This window comes from Canis lupus, chromosome 32 (assembly GCF_003254725.2).
Source record: "Canis lupus dingo isolate Sandy chromosome 32, ASM325472v2, whole genome shotgun sequence".
NCBI lineage: Eukaryota > Metazoa > Chordata > Mammalia > Carnivora > Canidae > Canis > Canis lupus.
In genome coordinates, this window is record NC_064274.1 from 26,746,591 (window position 1) to 26,764,462 (window position 17,872).

Genomic DNA, 17,872 nt, shown 5'->3' on the forward strand with positions numbered 1-17,872 from the left:
GGGGAACGACAGCCCAGGGGAACCAGAGGAGCGCTGGTGGGAGGAAATAGAAAGTTCGGGGTGATTTTGTACTTCGGGCTTGGGGGGGGGGTGGCAGAAGGGCAGATAAGAAACTGGGAATTGGAAAGATCAGGAGCGTTTTTAAGAAAATGTGGGTAGCGGCCAGAGGCGATTTTATTTTATTAGAGCAGTTCTTTGCTCACATTCGGGTACGTTGTACATTTCTGGCACGCACATTTGCAATAGGAAATACATCACATGAGGATGCGGAAGATTTTTAAGGTGGCTTTGATTTTAAAACAGCCAGTTAAAAGTTTGAGCCTCCCGGGTAAAAAAACTCAGGTGTGAATCTGAACAAAGAAACGGTTTTACCAAAGAAGGTGCAAAGTGGAATCTGGTCGATAAATTGGCATCCTGAAATTGAATACTTTTAGTCCTTATTTACATTAGATGACACGAATTGTTGATGCAGAGAAGTTTCAAACCACAAGCACAACTTGAGATTTAGCCACACTGTAAACTGTTCTCGGTTTTATTTAGACTTCTTTTTTCTAATACTTTTATTTCTTCTGGGAACATTTTTTTGCCAAAGAGTCCTATCTGGAAAAGAGGTCTGTTTCATTTGATTTTGAGGAAGCTCCCATCTTTCTGCCCCTTCCCACATCTGCCTCTTTCCAAGGCAGAAACATAAGGCAGAGTTTTTTTCTTTCCGCTTTGACATGTCATAGTATTTAATACTTTTCAGTTTATGATAAATCAGTCAAAACTGGTTTTCCCCCAAGTAACAGGTGTGGGTCTTTGAGGAATCTGTTTTATTTCAAGCTTCAGAAACCACCCTGTGAGTGTCAGCCTTGAGAATTCTTAGTTTTAGCTGTTGCTATTTCCATTTAAGAAAGGATCTTCCCTTCCCTTTCCCCCTACTCCTGTGTGTAGTGTGTGTGTGTGTGTGTGTGTGTGACTCTCTGAAACTTGGAATTAGATCACAGAACTATTTTCCTGAAGGTGTTTTATCCTTAAATTTCTGCAAGCATGAAGGAATGCAAAGAAAATTGTTGGGTGTGATTTAATTTTTTAAAAATAATAACGGGAAAATATATTTAACTTCAAAAATGTCTTTATTTATTTTGAATCTTTTTGTTTGGTAGGTGGCCCAGGCAAATAGTGTCATCAATTGGCCTATGTCGTTATGGTGGGAGGATTGACTGCTGCTGGGGCTGGGCCCGCCGGTCCTGGGGACAGTGTCAGCGTGAGTATCATCCCTGGGGACTTCAGCTCCCTAGGAGGTTCGGCGTTCCACCATCATTCATGGCTTGACTCTGCACACCAGTGGGCTCATAACTAAGCGAGGCTTGGTGGTGTGGTTCTGACATAGTTTTCTATGATTCCTTATTCTGCCTTTTTTCAACGTGAGTCACTTGTAGTAAGGTACCAGCTTTGTTATGCAGAGAGCCACCTATGATGCTTATTGTAGCATTTGTCCCCACTATCTCCAGCTCCTGTTTTCTCATCAGGCTTTTTCTTTTCTGTGTTCCAGACTCTAAGATGAGGGTAAGATAATGAGTCTAGACTGTATTTACACTAAACACACTCTGAACCTTATAGCACTAATAAAATCCTTAACATACCTGTTGTGGAAAGTCGCCTATTTGTAAACTTTTTTTTTTTTTTTTGAAGTGAGATTGTATTGACTGGTCTAAATGGACCACCCACCATAATCAAATAACTCCTCTGAAGAAAAGATCGCTTTTCAGTTCTAGAAATAATCAACCTCGTGTAATCAGCACCAAATCAGAACACTGATTTTTACCTTTTCCATGGATATTTTAACGGTAGAAATTAGAGCCGCATGATGGAACTTTGAGAAATTTGTTCCTCGCCTCTTTATCTGGACCTCAAAAGTGTATTCCACGTCCCCTGCAAAAAGATCCGCAAATGATCAAGTGAATTTCTGGGGGCATTGTGCTATGTTGGGGTGTCTGGTGAGATGATAGGAACAAAGTTGGGTTCCTTACATGCCAATGTTTTCTTGCTCATGAGGAAGGGGCTTAGAGGAATAGAGAAGTGAAATGAAGAAGGCTGGAGCTGGACAGGGTGGAGCCTGCCTTAGATACGGGCTGACAGTGGGAGCAGTTGGGTGGATTTAAGTTCAGGAAAGCTAGGAGTTCCCACAGCTGTTTTCATCTTTGAGAATTATCTGCATGATATATGCCCTTAACTTTGCAGAGGAGGGAAAGTAATAGTCACAGGTTGACATCCCTGGTTGGAGATGGAAAGGGTGAAAGGACTAATGCTTGTCTGTTACCTGCAAGCCACTGGGCCAGACTTTGTATGGTTGGGCCGTCGCATCTTTTTGTAAGGGGAGAAGATGGTAACTGCAGTTTCCAGTAAACAGAAGAACTAGGCAAAGCTGCTTTGCCTTACTGGTTACTTGTTTTTAAGGGAAGATGGTCGAAAAGAAGAATGATACCTGGCCCAATAGTCTTCTGGCAGTTATATCGCAGCGTCAGACGTATTTGCACAGCTGGAGGCCGCAGGTGTGGAATCTGAAGAGCAATCAGACTTTGATAGTTGGAGGGTGAAGACAGGACCCTTCTCTTGGCCCAACACACACACACCATTCCAAAAAAAAAGAGGATAGTTTCTTTACAGAGGAATGGAGATAATTTCCTCCTTTGCTGTCTTAATGGGCAGGACACTCCCAGAATGCACGTTGAAGTGCTTTGGGGTGCGCACAGCACCCAAGCCCTACCTGGGACAGAACTGTTCTGGCACAGTGCCCCGGGCACAGTGGAACACACCTTCTCCAGAGGCAGAGGGTGGAGGAGGATATATGCACGCTGCCAGATGTGCTGAAAGAATTCCAAGGAGAAAACTCCTCTGTCTCTGAGAGGTTCATCAACTGTGGAGTTCCCCAGAAAGAACCTCTCAGAGCTGTTCTTTTTACATGCCATTAAATTTTCTCCGGTATACACCAGCTTGGTGATTATAAATGTGAACGAGTGTAAAAGACCTTGCAGAGTTACAGTGACATTACTGAATTTAAGCATCCAAGTAAGTTCCTAGCAAAGTAGCTCTCCCAGCAGATACGAGACACCATTTTATTGTTTTTTTGTACTTTCATCTTGCTGCTAACAGAATGTAAAGTGGAGAAGTATAGCATTTGATAGTATTTTCCTTTTTCTTTCTTTGTATTCCTTGAGAATCTGAGGAAGCTGTAAGAATGACAAGTCCGTTATTGGAATGGTAATGTTATGAAAACATATAAGATGATCTTGTACAAATCACAGTTTATGTTAACTTAGATTTGGTGAAAGTTTGAGAGGCAACATAATGGAGAGGCACATGGACTCTAGCTAGACCACCTGGGTTTAAATTTCATTTCCACCTCTTATTAGCTGTGTGATCTTGAGCAAGTCATTCAGCTTCCATGTGCTTTTTTTCCCCTCATCTCTAAAATGGATATAAATAGTACAATAACTCATAAGACCGTGAATGAGGTGTAAATGAGTTATTCGTAAAGCACTTAATACAGTTCCTGGCAGAGTAAATACTATTATGTGTTTGATGGAAGTAAAGAAATATAAGGGGGGCAAAAAAGAAATATAAGGGAATACTGCTTTTGAAATAGTGTAATGGGATGGGACATACCCATGCTATCAGATTTTTTGTTTTCTAGGCATGATAAATGTAGTTTTGCATTTTGCTGCCCAAAATAAAAACAATGGTTCTAATGTTCTCCATATCACAATAAAATAAAATGCCTTTAAAAAGAGCCAGGTGGATCTTTACCATTAATGTTGTAGATGGCAAAGTTGTAAAAATGATCAAAGATGGATGTTTCCTTGTGTGTGTTTTGCTTTTTCATAATCTCAGATGGTCCAAATGTCTCTTGTCAGCTCAGAGGTCACCTGTCTTTGTTTTGCTATAAACAGGTAGAGGAATGTAGGGGTGAGAGGTCAGGTCAAAATGAGAACAACGTGAAAGAGAGGCTTGCTGGGACCCAAAGAGAACTGATTAATTTTTAAAGGAAGCTTTTATGAAATTGAAACTTTTGTCAAGGAAAAATGCCCTGCTATTCATTAACACTTAGAGCTGGCAATGGACTACCTATAAAAATTCCAAAGAGAAAAAAAAGTATTCCAAAGAGCTTCTGGGAAATTTAATGTGAAAATTGTTTTTGCCTTTCTGATAAAAGGCAGATAATTTCAGAGTTCTTACCCATGAAGAGCATTCTCTTTTCCTTCGCAAAAGTCCCCTGCTTCTTGTTTTTCTGAATGATTCGCTTAAGAATTTTCCTTCCAATTAGCACAGCAAAGCAAAAGGAAACTATTCCCACCTAAACACAGAACCTCCCAATGTATTCCTTAGAAGATGTGTAAGTGGGGGAGGCCATGCCCTCATCATATTTTTTACCATACCTCGTGGCCCAGTGCAGTGACCCTTTGGCGTTTAATCCATTTGGTTGACCATACGTGAGACCTTTTGACTCTCTTCCTGTGAGTCAAATAGATACGTTTATGTAGAACATTCTGTGTTTCATGTTCACTTGCTACTCCCCTTTACATGGTCTTGTCTGGAGAGGCCAGTTTAGTCTGCAGGGACCTAGTATTGCTCAGCCTCCGCTCCTGGTCACAGTGTCTTACCACAAAGCCACTTTCAGCTGGGCTTATCTTTCCCTCAGGGACGGAGGAAGGAAGGATGCTACCCAGACAGGCCTAGGAGCGCTCTTCTGCTTCCTGCCCGTGCCACCTGACATTCTATCCCAACATTCCTGCCCAGCTGCAGAAAGCAAGACCTACTCCAGAAACAGGCAGCTTGTGTTTTCATAGTTATTTTAGAGGTCATCCCCTTGCTTTTTTTCTATCCTTTGATTCTTTGTTTTATATTCTTTTTTAAAGTTTTTATTTAGATTCCCATTAATTAACATACAATATAATATTAGTTCCAGGTGTACAGTATGGTGCTTCAACACTTAGGTACATCACCTGGTGCTCATCACAAGTGTCCTTAATCCCCATCACCTGTTTAACCTATTCCCCCCCCCCCTCCATTCTTGATCCATAAACGGATCTCTCCATATTGAGAATTCAGAACTTGATTTTCTGATTGTCTGGGGCTTTATCTTTAAATGTGGCTCTTTATGGTAAAGTGAAATTTTCTGAATCACAGCACCTTAATTACTCTGATTGTCACAAAATACTTGTTTCTTATTCTGTAATTATTCTGTTCCTTCACTTTTCCATCATATTAATGGTACATTTCACTTTAATGATTTTAACAATTTCTCCTACCAAGTGGAGGTCTCTGTAAAAAAGAATTCTCAGGATTTGTGTATTTTATTAAAAAAAAATGAGTAGGCTGTGTGGAACCAGCTCTTAACTGAAAGCATTAGATAGTTTGGGACCTGTGAGTGTCACTGACTTTTATACCTGGTTAGCTATTTAAAGAGCTTCCTTGATGTAGAAAGAGTATAGAGGATCTAAATATTATATGTCTGTATGGTTGTTTTTCTATTTACTTACAGATTTGGCTATATATGTGGCTATGACAGTAGTGTTTCCATTGAAAGCACTTTTTAGAGGTGTGAAGAAAAATTCAAAATACAACAAGTTCCAGGTTTCAACAAAGCTATTTAGTTTCTGAGTTCTTTGGCTGTCACTGAGCAATTTGTGGTTTCTGAAGGAAATTATGTGAATTAGAGTGGTTTTGTATCATTTTTCCTTAAAACCAGGCAAATGCAGATGTTCTGATATATTTTTCTGAAAATTTTGGAAAGCCGTAAAACCTAGAGTTTGACTTTGCTTTATTAGTTCTAAACCTCATTTCCTCCTCCCTGAAGTTAAAGGCTACAACTGTACGATTGTCATGGAAAGTGAGACTTTTAAATTCTTATCAGCATTAAATAAATGTATAGGTTAGTGCAACAGAGGAATGGAGAAATGTATTCTGAAACTATCTTGGAGTTGCTAAATAATTTTGCTGGATAATATATATTACTGGCTCAGGATTGTGGACCCTTGAAAATTGAAGAGCAAATTCTTAAATTTCTGTATTTCAAATGAAAAGGTTATTAGTTTAAGTAGAGATTTTGATTTTGTAAACAAAACATTTAAATTTCATGTTTCACTCATTACTTTTATCTGGGTTTAGAAACTTAATCTTCAACATGGAACATAACTTACTAAATTTTGCTCCCTATACTGGTTTCTTGTCCCTAGTCACAAAATTATGTAGTTTACACCTTTCTTTGATTATTTAGATTTTGAACACTTGTCTTTATTTTTTAAGTTTTTAAAAAAGATTTTATTTATTCATTAATGAGAGACACAGAGGGAGGCAGAGACATAGGCAGAGGGAGAAGCAGGCTCCCACAGAGTCTGATGGGAGACTCCATTCCAGACCTGGGATCATGATGTGAGCAAAAGGCAAATGCTCAACCCCTGAGCCACTCAGGCGCCCCAAACACTTGTGTTTAAAATTATCAAGAATAAATGAGAAATACTGGAATTGGCTTTGAAGACCACATATAGTGTTCCCCCACAGAAAAGTTATTCCTAGTAAATGCCTTCCTGTTTTTAGCCAACAGCAATGGTGATCTCCATTTAATGTGCATTAGCATTTTATAATTAAACCTTCTTTATACTCATTGTCACACCTACCCCAAGAACACCTGGGAGTCTCAGGTGGGCTTTTCGGCCCAGAGCCATGTTGAAGGTGGCCCTCAGATTTTGGGGCCACCTTGATGGAGCTGAGCCCACTTCACTGTCTTAATGTTGTTAGCTTCCTTCTCTGTTTTGGGGGGTTGGAATGCAGATTCTGGTTCTGTTTTTTTTTGTTTGTTTGTTTTTGGTAAGAATAAAAGCAAAGCAGTAGACAATCCCATAACTACTTTTAGCACTAATCCTGCATCTCCAAGTCCTCAGGAAGTGTAGTTTTTGATTAAGACTCTTCAACTACTGGGACTCCTGGGTGGCTCAGCAGTTGAGTGTCTGCCTTGGGCTCAGGGTGTGATCCTGGGGTCCTGAGATCAAGTCCCACATTGGCTCCCTGCAGGGAGCCTGCTTCTCCCTCTGCCTATGTCTCTGCTTCTCTCTCTCTCTCTCATGAATAAATAAAAACATTAAAAAAAAGATTCTTCAACTACCACTTTCCGTGAAAAGGTTATTTAAGAACACTGTGTACTTTGGGTAACTTCAAGTGGTCTTGGAATGCAGATTCCAAACTAAAATCAGTATCTGAAGAAGTTTGACCTTTTCAAACAGGTAGTGTTTGAGGATATGTAGTCTTGAAAGTTAAGTTTCACAGAAAGTACTTGGTTCTTTATTCTTTTCTCCCCTTAGAACTGATCTTCATATAATAGTTTTAAGATTTACTGATTTTCTATAATCCCCTCATAAAGTTAATCTGGGAAGGTTTTAACCTTTATGGATTAGAAATGTTAGTACTTCCCAAGCTGGGAGGTCAGGTCACTTAAAGGGAAACGCTCTAGTCACTGCAAGGTCAGCTGCTATATAGGCCTTCAGATACTGGCTGCAGGGATGTGCTGCTGCAGAGTGCACCTGCCTGTACACACTGGTCCCATGGAGGCACTTCTGGCCCAGAGACAGCTCTGTTTTTCTATCTGAAAACTTTCAAATAAGCTTTGAAAAACAGTATGTTTTTCCTCCCTTACTCCCTGTTAGAGCAAGTGTAATAGCATTTTTGAAGGGTACTTTTTATCTGTAGAATTCATGTTATATGCATTTTGAGTCTATTGAATTCAACTGCATGCTTTTAAGTGATAGTCCAGTGATGTTGAGTGATTCCATGCAGCATCCCCCAGTGAGTAATGGAAGATATTCATCACGGGGGTTGGGTCTTCATGTGGGAGATGAAAGGGAATGAGAGGAGGGTTCTGATGGCCTAATCCTCATTACTCCCACCTCCTTCCCACCGCACAGATATTTTCACCCCTTCCCCAACAATTTGATGCAGGTTTAAAATTTTTTCCCATCAATCTTTTTAAAATATTTACTTTGTAAGAGAAAATGCATTTATTCAAATAATCCTCCTCAGAGCAATGAATATTATCAGCTTTCTGTGTACCTTTCAGGAAGATTTTACATACTAATGGGCAAATTTCTAGGTCTTCTCTACCCCCATCTCTTTTATACAAATGAAAGGCATAGTGTATACATTGTTCTGTACCTTACTTCTTTTCTTTAACAATGTATCTTGGAAAGCTTTATTATCAGTACATGAAGAGCCTGCTTACTTTTTCTTATGGATTTGTAGTATTCCATTGCATGGCTATACTGTAATTTATTAATTAGCTTCTTATTGATGGGCATTTTTGTTATAGTATTCCATTGCATGGCTATACTATAATTTATTAATTAACTTCTTACTGATGGACATTTATGTTCATTATGATCCTTTACTAATACAAACAATTCTAAAATAACCTGGAAAATCTAGTATTTCTGCAAGATAACTTTTTATGTGTGGTCAAATGGCTAATACGTTTGTAGTTTTGATCAAATGGCGAATGGTTTTTTACTTGGTAGTAAGTAGTAATGGAAAATACTGGATTGCAGTGCTGATGTCAAGGTCTGCCAATTCCACACCCAGATCTGAACTGTTGCTTAATTCTAGGATACTCTGATCCCTACTCTTCCCCCACAACCCCTTCTGGTAGGTCAATGGACCTTTGACCCACTTTTTCATCTGTTTCCTCTTGGACCAGAGGTAACTGGCTGATATTAGGAGGACGGAATGCGGTTTGTCCATTTGCCAGGATTTCTGCCAGGCATCCTGCCTATTATCAGTCGTGTATTTTTTATGGATGTAAGGTCGTTTTTACTTGTAAGAAAGATTTACTCATTGTCTAGGAGTTGCTTAATTCATTGATCTTTTATTTATAGGTCAGTCATAATTTTTATCACTATGTATAGAGGATTTTCTTTTTTATTATTAGGATTATGTAGAATTTTGATTTCTGAATAAAGTTTTTTGGGAGACATGTCATGATAAAAAGATTTTCAGAAAATACTAAAATATTGTGTCAAAATACTTTTAAAAAGTGACTTTAAAACCGTAGAGGCATAACTTTTCCATTATTCTAATCTTTGTCTTAACTGTATATTAAAATCATTTCATTTAAAACAAATAAGTGGATGCCTAAATGAAAAATTGAAAGACTTGAAGAGCGAGAGAAGGTAGTGAAGGTAAGTCTAACTTCCCTGTTTTCATGACACCTAGTTCCAATCCCCAGGAACTGTTTCCTATTGATCTTTGCAGAGATTTGTAAGCATTTTGCAAAATCATTCTTGTTTATAAATTGATAGCATAAAATAAGAACTACTCTGTATCTTCCTTTTTCATATATTACATTTTGGAAACCAGTCCTTATTAGTTTATGTAAACTTGACTCATTCTTTTAAGTGGCTGTATAGTATATCATTATGTGGATATACCTAACTTAAAAATCCCTGTTTATGCACATTTAGGTGATTTTCAATATTTTGGTTTTATGAAATGTGCCACAGTCAAATATCTTTGAATATTTATCATCACTGTTAAATACATTTAGATATGGGAGAGTTAGGGACATCTTATATTTATGTAAGTACAGTAATGGAAGAACTCTTTATTTTTATAAATTATCTTCTATAAAATATATAACTTAAAGGAGTTTAAATCATAGATATTACATAGTGGAAACCTATTCAGCCACTTTTTATTTTTGATTCCTTAGAAGAGAAGTTTAAAAGATAAATAGAATTGGTTTCTTCATTTCTATGTTTGTGGTCTACCTTGTTTGGTGTTTGGGGAAGTATATGAAGTGACTTCTAGGAATGCATGCAATAAAATAGGAAAACAGAAATAACCAGGGCTGGGGGAGAAAAAAAAGGGTAGAATAAAAGGGAAGATGTCAGGAGGAGAGTTCTTAACATGTAGATATATGTAAAGCGTAGGATCTTAAACGTGCCTTATAATTTGGGTGTTAGCTTCTGGTAGCTGAAGGAAAAAGAAAAGTGTTATTGCTCATATAATTCATGATATTTGTTAGGGGAAACAAGATCAGTTATTTAGGGGAAATTATGGCTTTTCCCTCATGTAGTTCTAGAAGAAGACTTTCATGTGGTCCTTCTCAGAGTGGGGGTGAATGATAGAGTGGAAGGGGCCACACAGAGCAACATTTCTGTCATGAAGCCGGTGGTGGTTTTACAAAGCTATCTCATAGAAGATGCTCTGAACTAAGATCAAGCCCCTACTCTAAAAGTGCAGTTCATGGAAAGTTTAAGAAGCATTTTCTACATACTTAGCTTTCTAATATCTCGGCTCAATCCAGCCCAGAATAGCTGTGATTCATGAACTCTCTAGGGCTTTATGGAAAATTACAGGTTGGAAAAGACAGTTTTAAGTTAGATCTCTAACAACATTTTGAAGTTTGCTGTATTATTAAAGTCTAATCCATACCCTCCCTCTTCCCTCCCTCCCTCCCTCCCTTCTTTCCTGTGTATTTTAAAGATCAGTAAACAGTTGGTAGAGTTGGTATCCAGAGACATTGTGAATGGAGTGTAGATAGATATCTCCTATGATCCAGTATAAAGAAGTTCTGCATGTAAATCAGTGGGAAAATTTTTATATCAATTTTATATGAATTACTTTTGTAGTCATTGGATATCAGTATAAAAGCTTATCACCATTTTGCTATGGTTTTATTCATTTCTAAGCAAATTATGGCTTGGGATAAGAGATGAGACACAAGCTTTGCTTCTAGGCATCACTTACCCTTCTCGAGCTGTTACATGAAATAGGGCCAGTGAACGCAGGAAAGACAAACTCCTTGACCAGTGCTCATTTCTCCAAAGATAGAGATCTGCAAAGGAGCTCAAATGACCCTTATTGTTATCCCAGTTCCCCTGGGTCTCATGAAGGGCTGCTTTAAGCCACTTATACCTGAACAGACTCAAAGCAGAGTCTGTGGTAAGTACTCTTCATGTTCCTAAACAGACTCAGTTTTAACTCCTTTTCACTGGGGTGTGAGGAACCACTGATTGTCCTGCAGTCCTGAAGCCCCAGGGGCAATGGAACCTAAAACCCTGATACACTCTATATTCAGAGAATCTCTCTCAAAGAAAGATAGCTCAGTGTGTGTCTTGAGAGGGCACCAGTCCACTAAGTACTGCACTTCCTTGGGAGAAGCAGACAGAGAAAGGGGTTTTGAATACCTTTCCTCAGAGATTAGTACCAACCAAGAATCTAACCTGTCCAAGAATGGTTACCCTCTGTCAATCAACCTAGGAGGGAGTTAAAGAATTTATATTGCTAGAGCCAAGCAATATTTTTTTTCATGGGAACAAATAAATGATCAGTTCTCAAAGAACATAGAATGCAGCCAAAGTAATTTGGCTTGAGAAATTTCGAAGTGATATCAGTTACTACAACGGAAGAAAAATACTAGTAGCATAGCCCTAATGTGATTGACAGTGCATCCTTGGGAACCTGCCAGGGCAAATTAGTTTCAAAATGTACAACCATTTCCTAAAAATTGATTTGTTACAAAGTATAGAGTTCAGTTAAATAATGTCAAATTAAAGAAATTTTCCATTTTAATGCCCTAAAGCTTTTCAGTTTTCTAATTTCATCACTTAATTAATAGTAGTGCATAATTAAAGAGATAATTGTGGTCATAATAGAATTTCTAATAAAATTACTAATAAAGCCAGCATAAAGAAATACATTAAAGCCTAGATAGGATAAAGTTCTGTTATATGTGGTAAAATAGTGACATATCTATGTGTTCACTCCATGTTCTTTCATAGATTCTCTCAACAATTGTAGTTTTCCCTTAGTCTAAGTGAACTTGTTATTTTTATTATGGAAGGGAAAAGATATGAATAGACAAAATAGTTTCTTAGCTTTAGGATATAGTATTTGATTTTGGAGGAAACAAAACATTTTTTTCTAGTTATACTTTATTAGAAACCCTCATTTTCTGCCATACATTTAACTAAAGACTGGAGAGACCTCCTTGGTATGTACCAGATGTCAGGGGAGAGCCAGTTTGAGACTAAAGATTTGCCATTAGTTATTTGCATGTGGATAATCTAGAGTCACTTAAATTCTAAAACTGAACATTTCATTTGTAGATTAATGATGTAAATTCTGTAGATTAATGATGTAAATCCTCCGGAACTGACATGTTTTCCTATTATAACATCATCAGATCATAAGGTTAGGGTTGCCTTTCATAGATATTAGTGATTTATGGTGAAATTTTACAAAATATGTCATCATGGTTTAAATTTGTACTAATGTACGCAAAGGAAGAAACAATTTGGAATTTCCAAATTTATTCTTCTTTGACAAAAGCATTGCTGCTTTTCAAAAATCTTTTACCTTATTTTCATCCATTAGGGTTCTCAAACTCAATTTCTAGGAGAGATCTCTAAATGGTCAAAGGTATATGTTGCAACATTTACAGAAACTAATTCCACAGATAGACTACCCAAATATAAGCTTCCTGCCACCCAAAATATTTTTCTAAAGCCTTTGATACCTTCTGTTTTATTTCAGGGTTAAAATATGTAGGTACTCAGTAATTACCTGCCAAATGTTCACATGCCAGAAAACAGCAAATAGAAAAACACAAATGGCAGCTCAGACTTAGCTGTATTTTTTTTTTTAACATTCATGTATATTTAGAGTTGATTTTATATCATTATACACTTACTGTGGTAATAGTTTCTTTCTACTGGATAAATTATTTCATGTTCATATGATTACATAAATATTTCATGGTGTTTCACATAGATAATGGTGGTTTCAAAGTCCTTTGTCTCTTGGATTGAGTTTTGTTTTTATTTTTGGATTGAGTTTTAAAATCATTGATGAATTAAAAGATTCATCATATCTTGGTATCTATATATGGCCACGAATAGGTATTCTCTTATATAGTTTCGTTTCCCAACTATGGCAGAGTTGTGCTTTTTTTTTTAAAACTATTGGAGAGATTAGGGAAAAACTATAAAGAAATGATTTGTAGATATGTTAAATGTTCTGTTCTCTAATCTGATGAATTCTGTAGCTTGAATACATACTTATAAGTAGTGATTTGAAAGTTGGGATCATCCAAATTACTTAAGATGCTATTCATGGGATATGTTGTCCTGAATGTTGGTGTCTTAAATGTCCGGTGTTGGATAGTTGTCTATGAACAGAGATTGCCAGGCTAATATGAACTTTTTTGACAGTGAGAAGTACAGTGTAAAATTTAAGATTGGAGTGTGGGAAATTTTTAGTTACTTTTTCTAGCTACAGATGAGAGTTGAGCGATAGAAGGACAGTGTCAGGTAGGACTTTTCCCTTTCATGCATGTACCTGACATTTGTCACTTGTGAAAATGTGCATATGTCATGCTGTGCTCTTTTCTTAAGAGGCTGTGTGACTCCTATCAGGGCCATGTGGCAATTTTATCTGTCTCCTTAGTCTGGGACATTTCATTATTTCCTTCTCAAAGGTTATACTTGGCCTAACATTTGGGCAGTTTATAATTAAATTTACAGTAAATTGTATACTAGAAGATAGGCATACCTTTGGATAATAGCTGGGCCCAGTTCCTTAAGATTTTCTTATCCCTCATTTTTTTAAATTTCAAAAACCCAGGATTGACTTCAAATCTGTAAGCCTGTATTTTGCAGGCTAGAAAGACTAACTGATCTCCAAATAGTTCAGTTTCTATAGATTATATTAGTCACAATTTCATAAAATCATCAGAATGCTTATTATTTTTAACCATGCTGATGTCACTGATAACCCTCAGCAAAGTGCATAGTATCAGCATTCAGATGAACTGAGGCAGTGATTCTTGGGCAAGTCTCAGAACAGAGTTCTAGACTCCTAAACTATGAGTGGCTTTGCTTCAATATTGCATGTATGTACTACTATGGCTGTTTTACAGTGGCTGTGAGAAACAGATTATCAGGATAAGATGGGACAGATTTTTTCTATATTACCTGCTACTAATGAATCCTATTTTAATGATTCTCACAGCGGGGTTTATACCACAAAAAATACATGTAGGGCATTTATTTTTGGCAGCTTTCACAAAAATTGTGGTGATGGTTGCCTGTGAAAATTTCCTTATGCATCAATAGAGAATAGGCCCCAGAAACTTCCTGGAAATAATCTATTCTGGGTTTAACATTACTTGGATTTAAAATGCAGTTTTGTATAGTTTTAAATGCAAATTTAAAAATAGAAGACTCGGGCTAAAATTTCATGCTAGAAATCTTATTAAATGGATATACATATTGATACCATAAAATATACTAAATCTATGTGTGTCAAGGCTGATTTATATTAAGTAGGAGAAATGTGACCCAACTTTAAGATATTATAAGACAAAAATAAACTATACAGAACTGTTTGGCTGCTTAGTACTAATATAACTCATTAGAAAATAATGATGTTTGCTATTCTTTATTATTTACCTTTACTTAAAATCATTTAATATATTTTTCTTGATAAATTAGATTATTAAAAATTGGCAATTAAAGAGTCTTAAAGAAACGGTATCCTTTTATATATTTCCCTTTTAATACATTACCATAACCTTAAGCAATTTTCCTTATTATGTGATCCAGAATGTAATTTGCAATTTATGCTTTGATTTATTTTCAGCTTTTTGCTAAGATTGTACCTGATATATTTCATTATCCTATTTTAAGAAATGTGTCAACATCAAGATATGGTGAGTTCTTTTAAAGTAACAACATCAGCAACAATAAATACAAAATGCTAATTGTTATGAACTTAACCAACGTGAAAAACATTTCTACCAAGTAGATAATGATGTGTGTATATATATCAATATGTATGCCTTTAAAAATACAGAACAATCATTCTGGATCAATAGTTAAATTATTACTTTAACTGAATCAATTTGGTCTTGGAATATTTCTCTTCTGCTATTACCCCAGAGAAGGCTCCATTCACCTAATCTTAATTTATGCAAGTATAAAAAGTAAAAGTGAATATTTTATGCTTTAAAGAGGGAAGGTAGTAATTCACAAGAAGTAATAAATCATCTCTTCCCTTACCTCTAGGACATCTAGGGTGGTCAAGCCCTAACCATTATTAGTATTGTTTCAAGTTTCTTCCATTTACTTTCGTTAAACTGGGTTATTTATGTATCTTCAAGTGAAATGGCTGAGCTTTCACGGTAATTCTTGTTGCTATTGACAACCAAAGCAGCCATGCAAGAAGAAAATGCTGTGGAAGGAAAGAAAAAACAAACCTTAATATTTCCTCCCCAGAGTTGGAGAGAAAAGGGGATACAAAGTATGTAAGAAACAGGTAAGTAAAGATCTACCAATTAAAAAACTACCAGCCTTCATTACTAATTGATCAAAAGTTTTAATTTTTTTCAGATATTTTGTCCAACACTCATTTAAATAAAAGGATACTGTCTCTTGGAACCAAAATTAATATTCTGAAAATGAAAAATTGGATTGGAAGGTACAGTGCCACAAGAGGTCTGAAATACTCTAATTTAGAATTTGGACTATGAAAGAATAGCACAACTTCAATTATTGGTTAATATTTTTGTTACAAAATGTTTTTGAATGACAAAATGGTGACTAAAATATTACTATTTTAAACATGTCCTAGATTTTTTTTTTGTTTCAGAAAAGCACTGAGCGTTGAATATGTGTAAGTCTCCGGGAATGTAACAAGTTGCTAAATACCCAAGTCCAGCCTCCTTACAGAGAAAAGATCTGGAATTTCTTTTTTTGGACATTTGTTTTGCAGCTTTCTACGTCTTAAGGCAGAGAATAGCCAGGATAAGGTGCCAGCTCAAAGGTTAGATGAACATATTTCTTGAAATAATTTTGGCTAACCTATGTCTTGAAAGGCATAACTTCTAAATAATAACTTTACAAAGCTATCAATAAAACTTAATATTAGTTGTGTTTTTGAGTTGCCTATTTCGGGGAAAACTATATTTTTTAGAGATCTGCTTATTCTGTTCATAATTATGTCAGTTAATTTTATTTCAGTTATTACATTAAACTTTTCCCTTTCAGTTTATAATTCCTTTCTCCTGTCTTATGAACCTAATAAATTGATCTCCATTCTAACCTAAAGGACAGTTTATATTTTTAATACTTAAAGAAGGAAATTTTTAAAAAGTCCACCAAATGAAATTACTAACACCAGCCTATCATTAACCTGAGGGAATTGTATCTCATATTCACTAATTCTCCATGGAAAAATTCAGGTAAGAAATATTTTTATTTGTATGAAATATACAAAATGTTATAATAGGATCTATGAGTATTTCTGTTATATTGTTTTTGTACTTAAAAGGTTCCTTGTGTGCAATATTTTTGGAAGTGAATAGTGTCACTTAACAAATCACCCTTTTGACACTTTAGTGGAAAATTTTGGAGAAAGATTTGAAATTCTATTTAATGAAATTGGGGCCAAGAAGACAATGTACTTTGATAGGTGAAAGATATTATCACATGTCATAGAAGATGTTTTTAAGAGAAGAAAGGATTTTAACAAAAACATTTGGGGAAAAATTTTGATAGTACTAGAAATAAAAGTTAAGGAATTTCCTTGTTCAGGAAGACTTTAAAAAAATCAGAGTGTATGTCTTAGAATTAATAAGAGCAGTAGGAATAACTAGCAGAGCTTGGCTGAGGTTAAGGAGGCAGTGCCAAAGAAAGTACACTTGACTCTTGAACAATAGAGTTTTGAACTGCATGGGTACACTTATGCATGGATTTCTAAAATATAGAGTAAAGTACCATAATATATATTTTTCTTCCTTATTTTCTTAATAACATTTTCTTAACCTTGCTTCATTGTGTAAATGTAGTATATAATACATACAGAATAAAATATGTGTTAATCCACCGTTTATGTTATTGGTAGGGCTTCCAGTCAACAATAGGTTATTAGTAGTTAAGTTTTGGGGGGAGTCAAAAATTATACATAGATTTTTGACTGCACAGGGATTGACACCCCTAACCCACATGTTGTTCAGGGGTCAACTGTAGAATGTGGGCTTTGTCATCAAGAGATCTAGGATTAGGACTTAGTCCTGTGACTTACCAACTGTAAGATACTACATGTTTTGTTTAACTTTTCCTGAGCCACAGTTTCATAATCTTTAGCCCTACTTTGCAAAATTATTGCTGGCCATGAGTAACTCATGCAGAACAGTTCTTGATAAATGTTTGCTATTAGTGTGAGGGTCAAGGGTTCCCCGGGTGGCTCAGCGGTTTAGCGCCACCTTCGGCCCAGGGCGTGATCCTGGAGTCCCGGGATCGAGTCCCACATCGGGCTCCCTGAAGGGAGCCTGCTTCTCCCTCTGCCTGTGTCTCTGCCTCTCTCTCTGTCTCTCATGAATAAATAAATAAATAAATAGTGTGGGGCCAATATATAGACTACATAGAGAGAATAATATATAACAATAAATAGAATACTTTGAACACCCTCTTATTTGATTGGGGTCCATCCAATCCACAGTATAGCATGTTTTTTAATAATTTGTTTATACACCATCTTTTTTCCCCCAAAAGATTTATTTATTTTAGAAAGAGAGCATAGGGGTGGGGTAGGAGGAGCAGAGGGGGAGAGAGAGAATCTCAAGCAGACTCTGCACTGAACGTGGAGCCCGACTCAGAGCTCAATCCCAAGGCCCTGACATCATTACCTGAGCCGAAGTCAAGAGTTGGACACCTACCCCACTGTACCACCCAGGCACCCCTATATGCCCATCTTTTGAAAGTAATCAATTGGAAGTAAAAGATTCCTTGCATTATTCATTTCTAAAATAAAACTTTCATTGAATAGCTGTGTTTCTGAACCA

The 17,872-nt window shown here is 36.4% G+C and overlaps 1 protein-coding gene across 5 annotated transcripts in view; it reads left to right on the forward strand.

Annotated features, from left to right (window-relative positions):
* The window catches only part of NPNT (nephronectin), a 75,869-nt gene that overhangs the window by 1,095 nt on the left and 56,902 nt on the right, over window positions 1-17,872 (forward strand). For 3 of the 5 annotated variants that reach the window (XM_025465812.3, XM_025465814.3, XM_049104946.1), the window contains exons 2-3: window positions 1,146-1,246; window positions 15,802-15,852. In XM_025465812.3, the coding sequence (XP_025321597.1) occupies window positions 1,146-1,246; window positions 15,802-15,852 (152 nt within the window). The remainder of the gene's footprint in view (window positions 1-1,145; window positions 1,247-15,801; window positions 15,853-17,872) is intronic. The other 2 variants (XM_025465813.3, XM_025465815.3) reach the window with 1 other exon arrangement.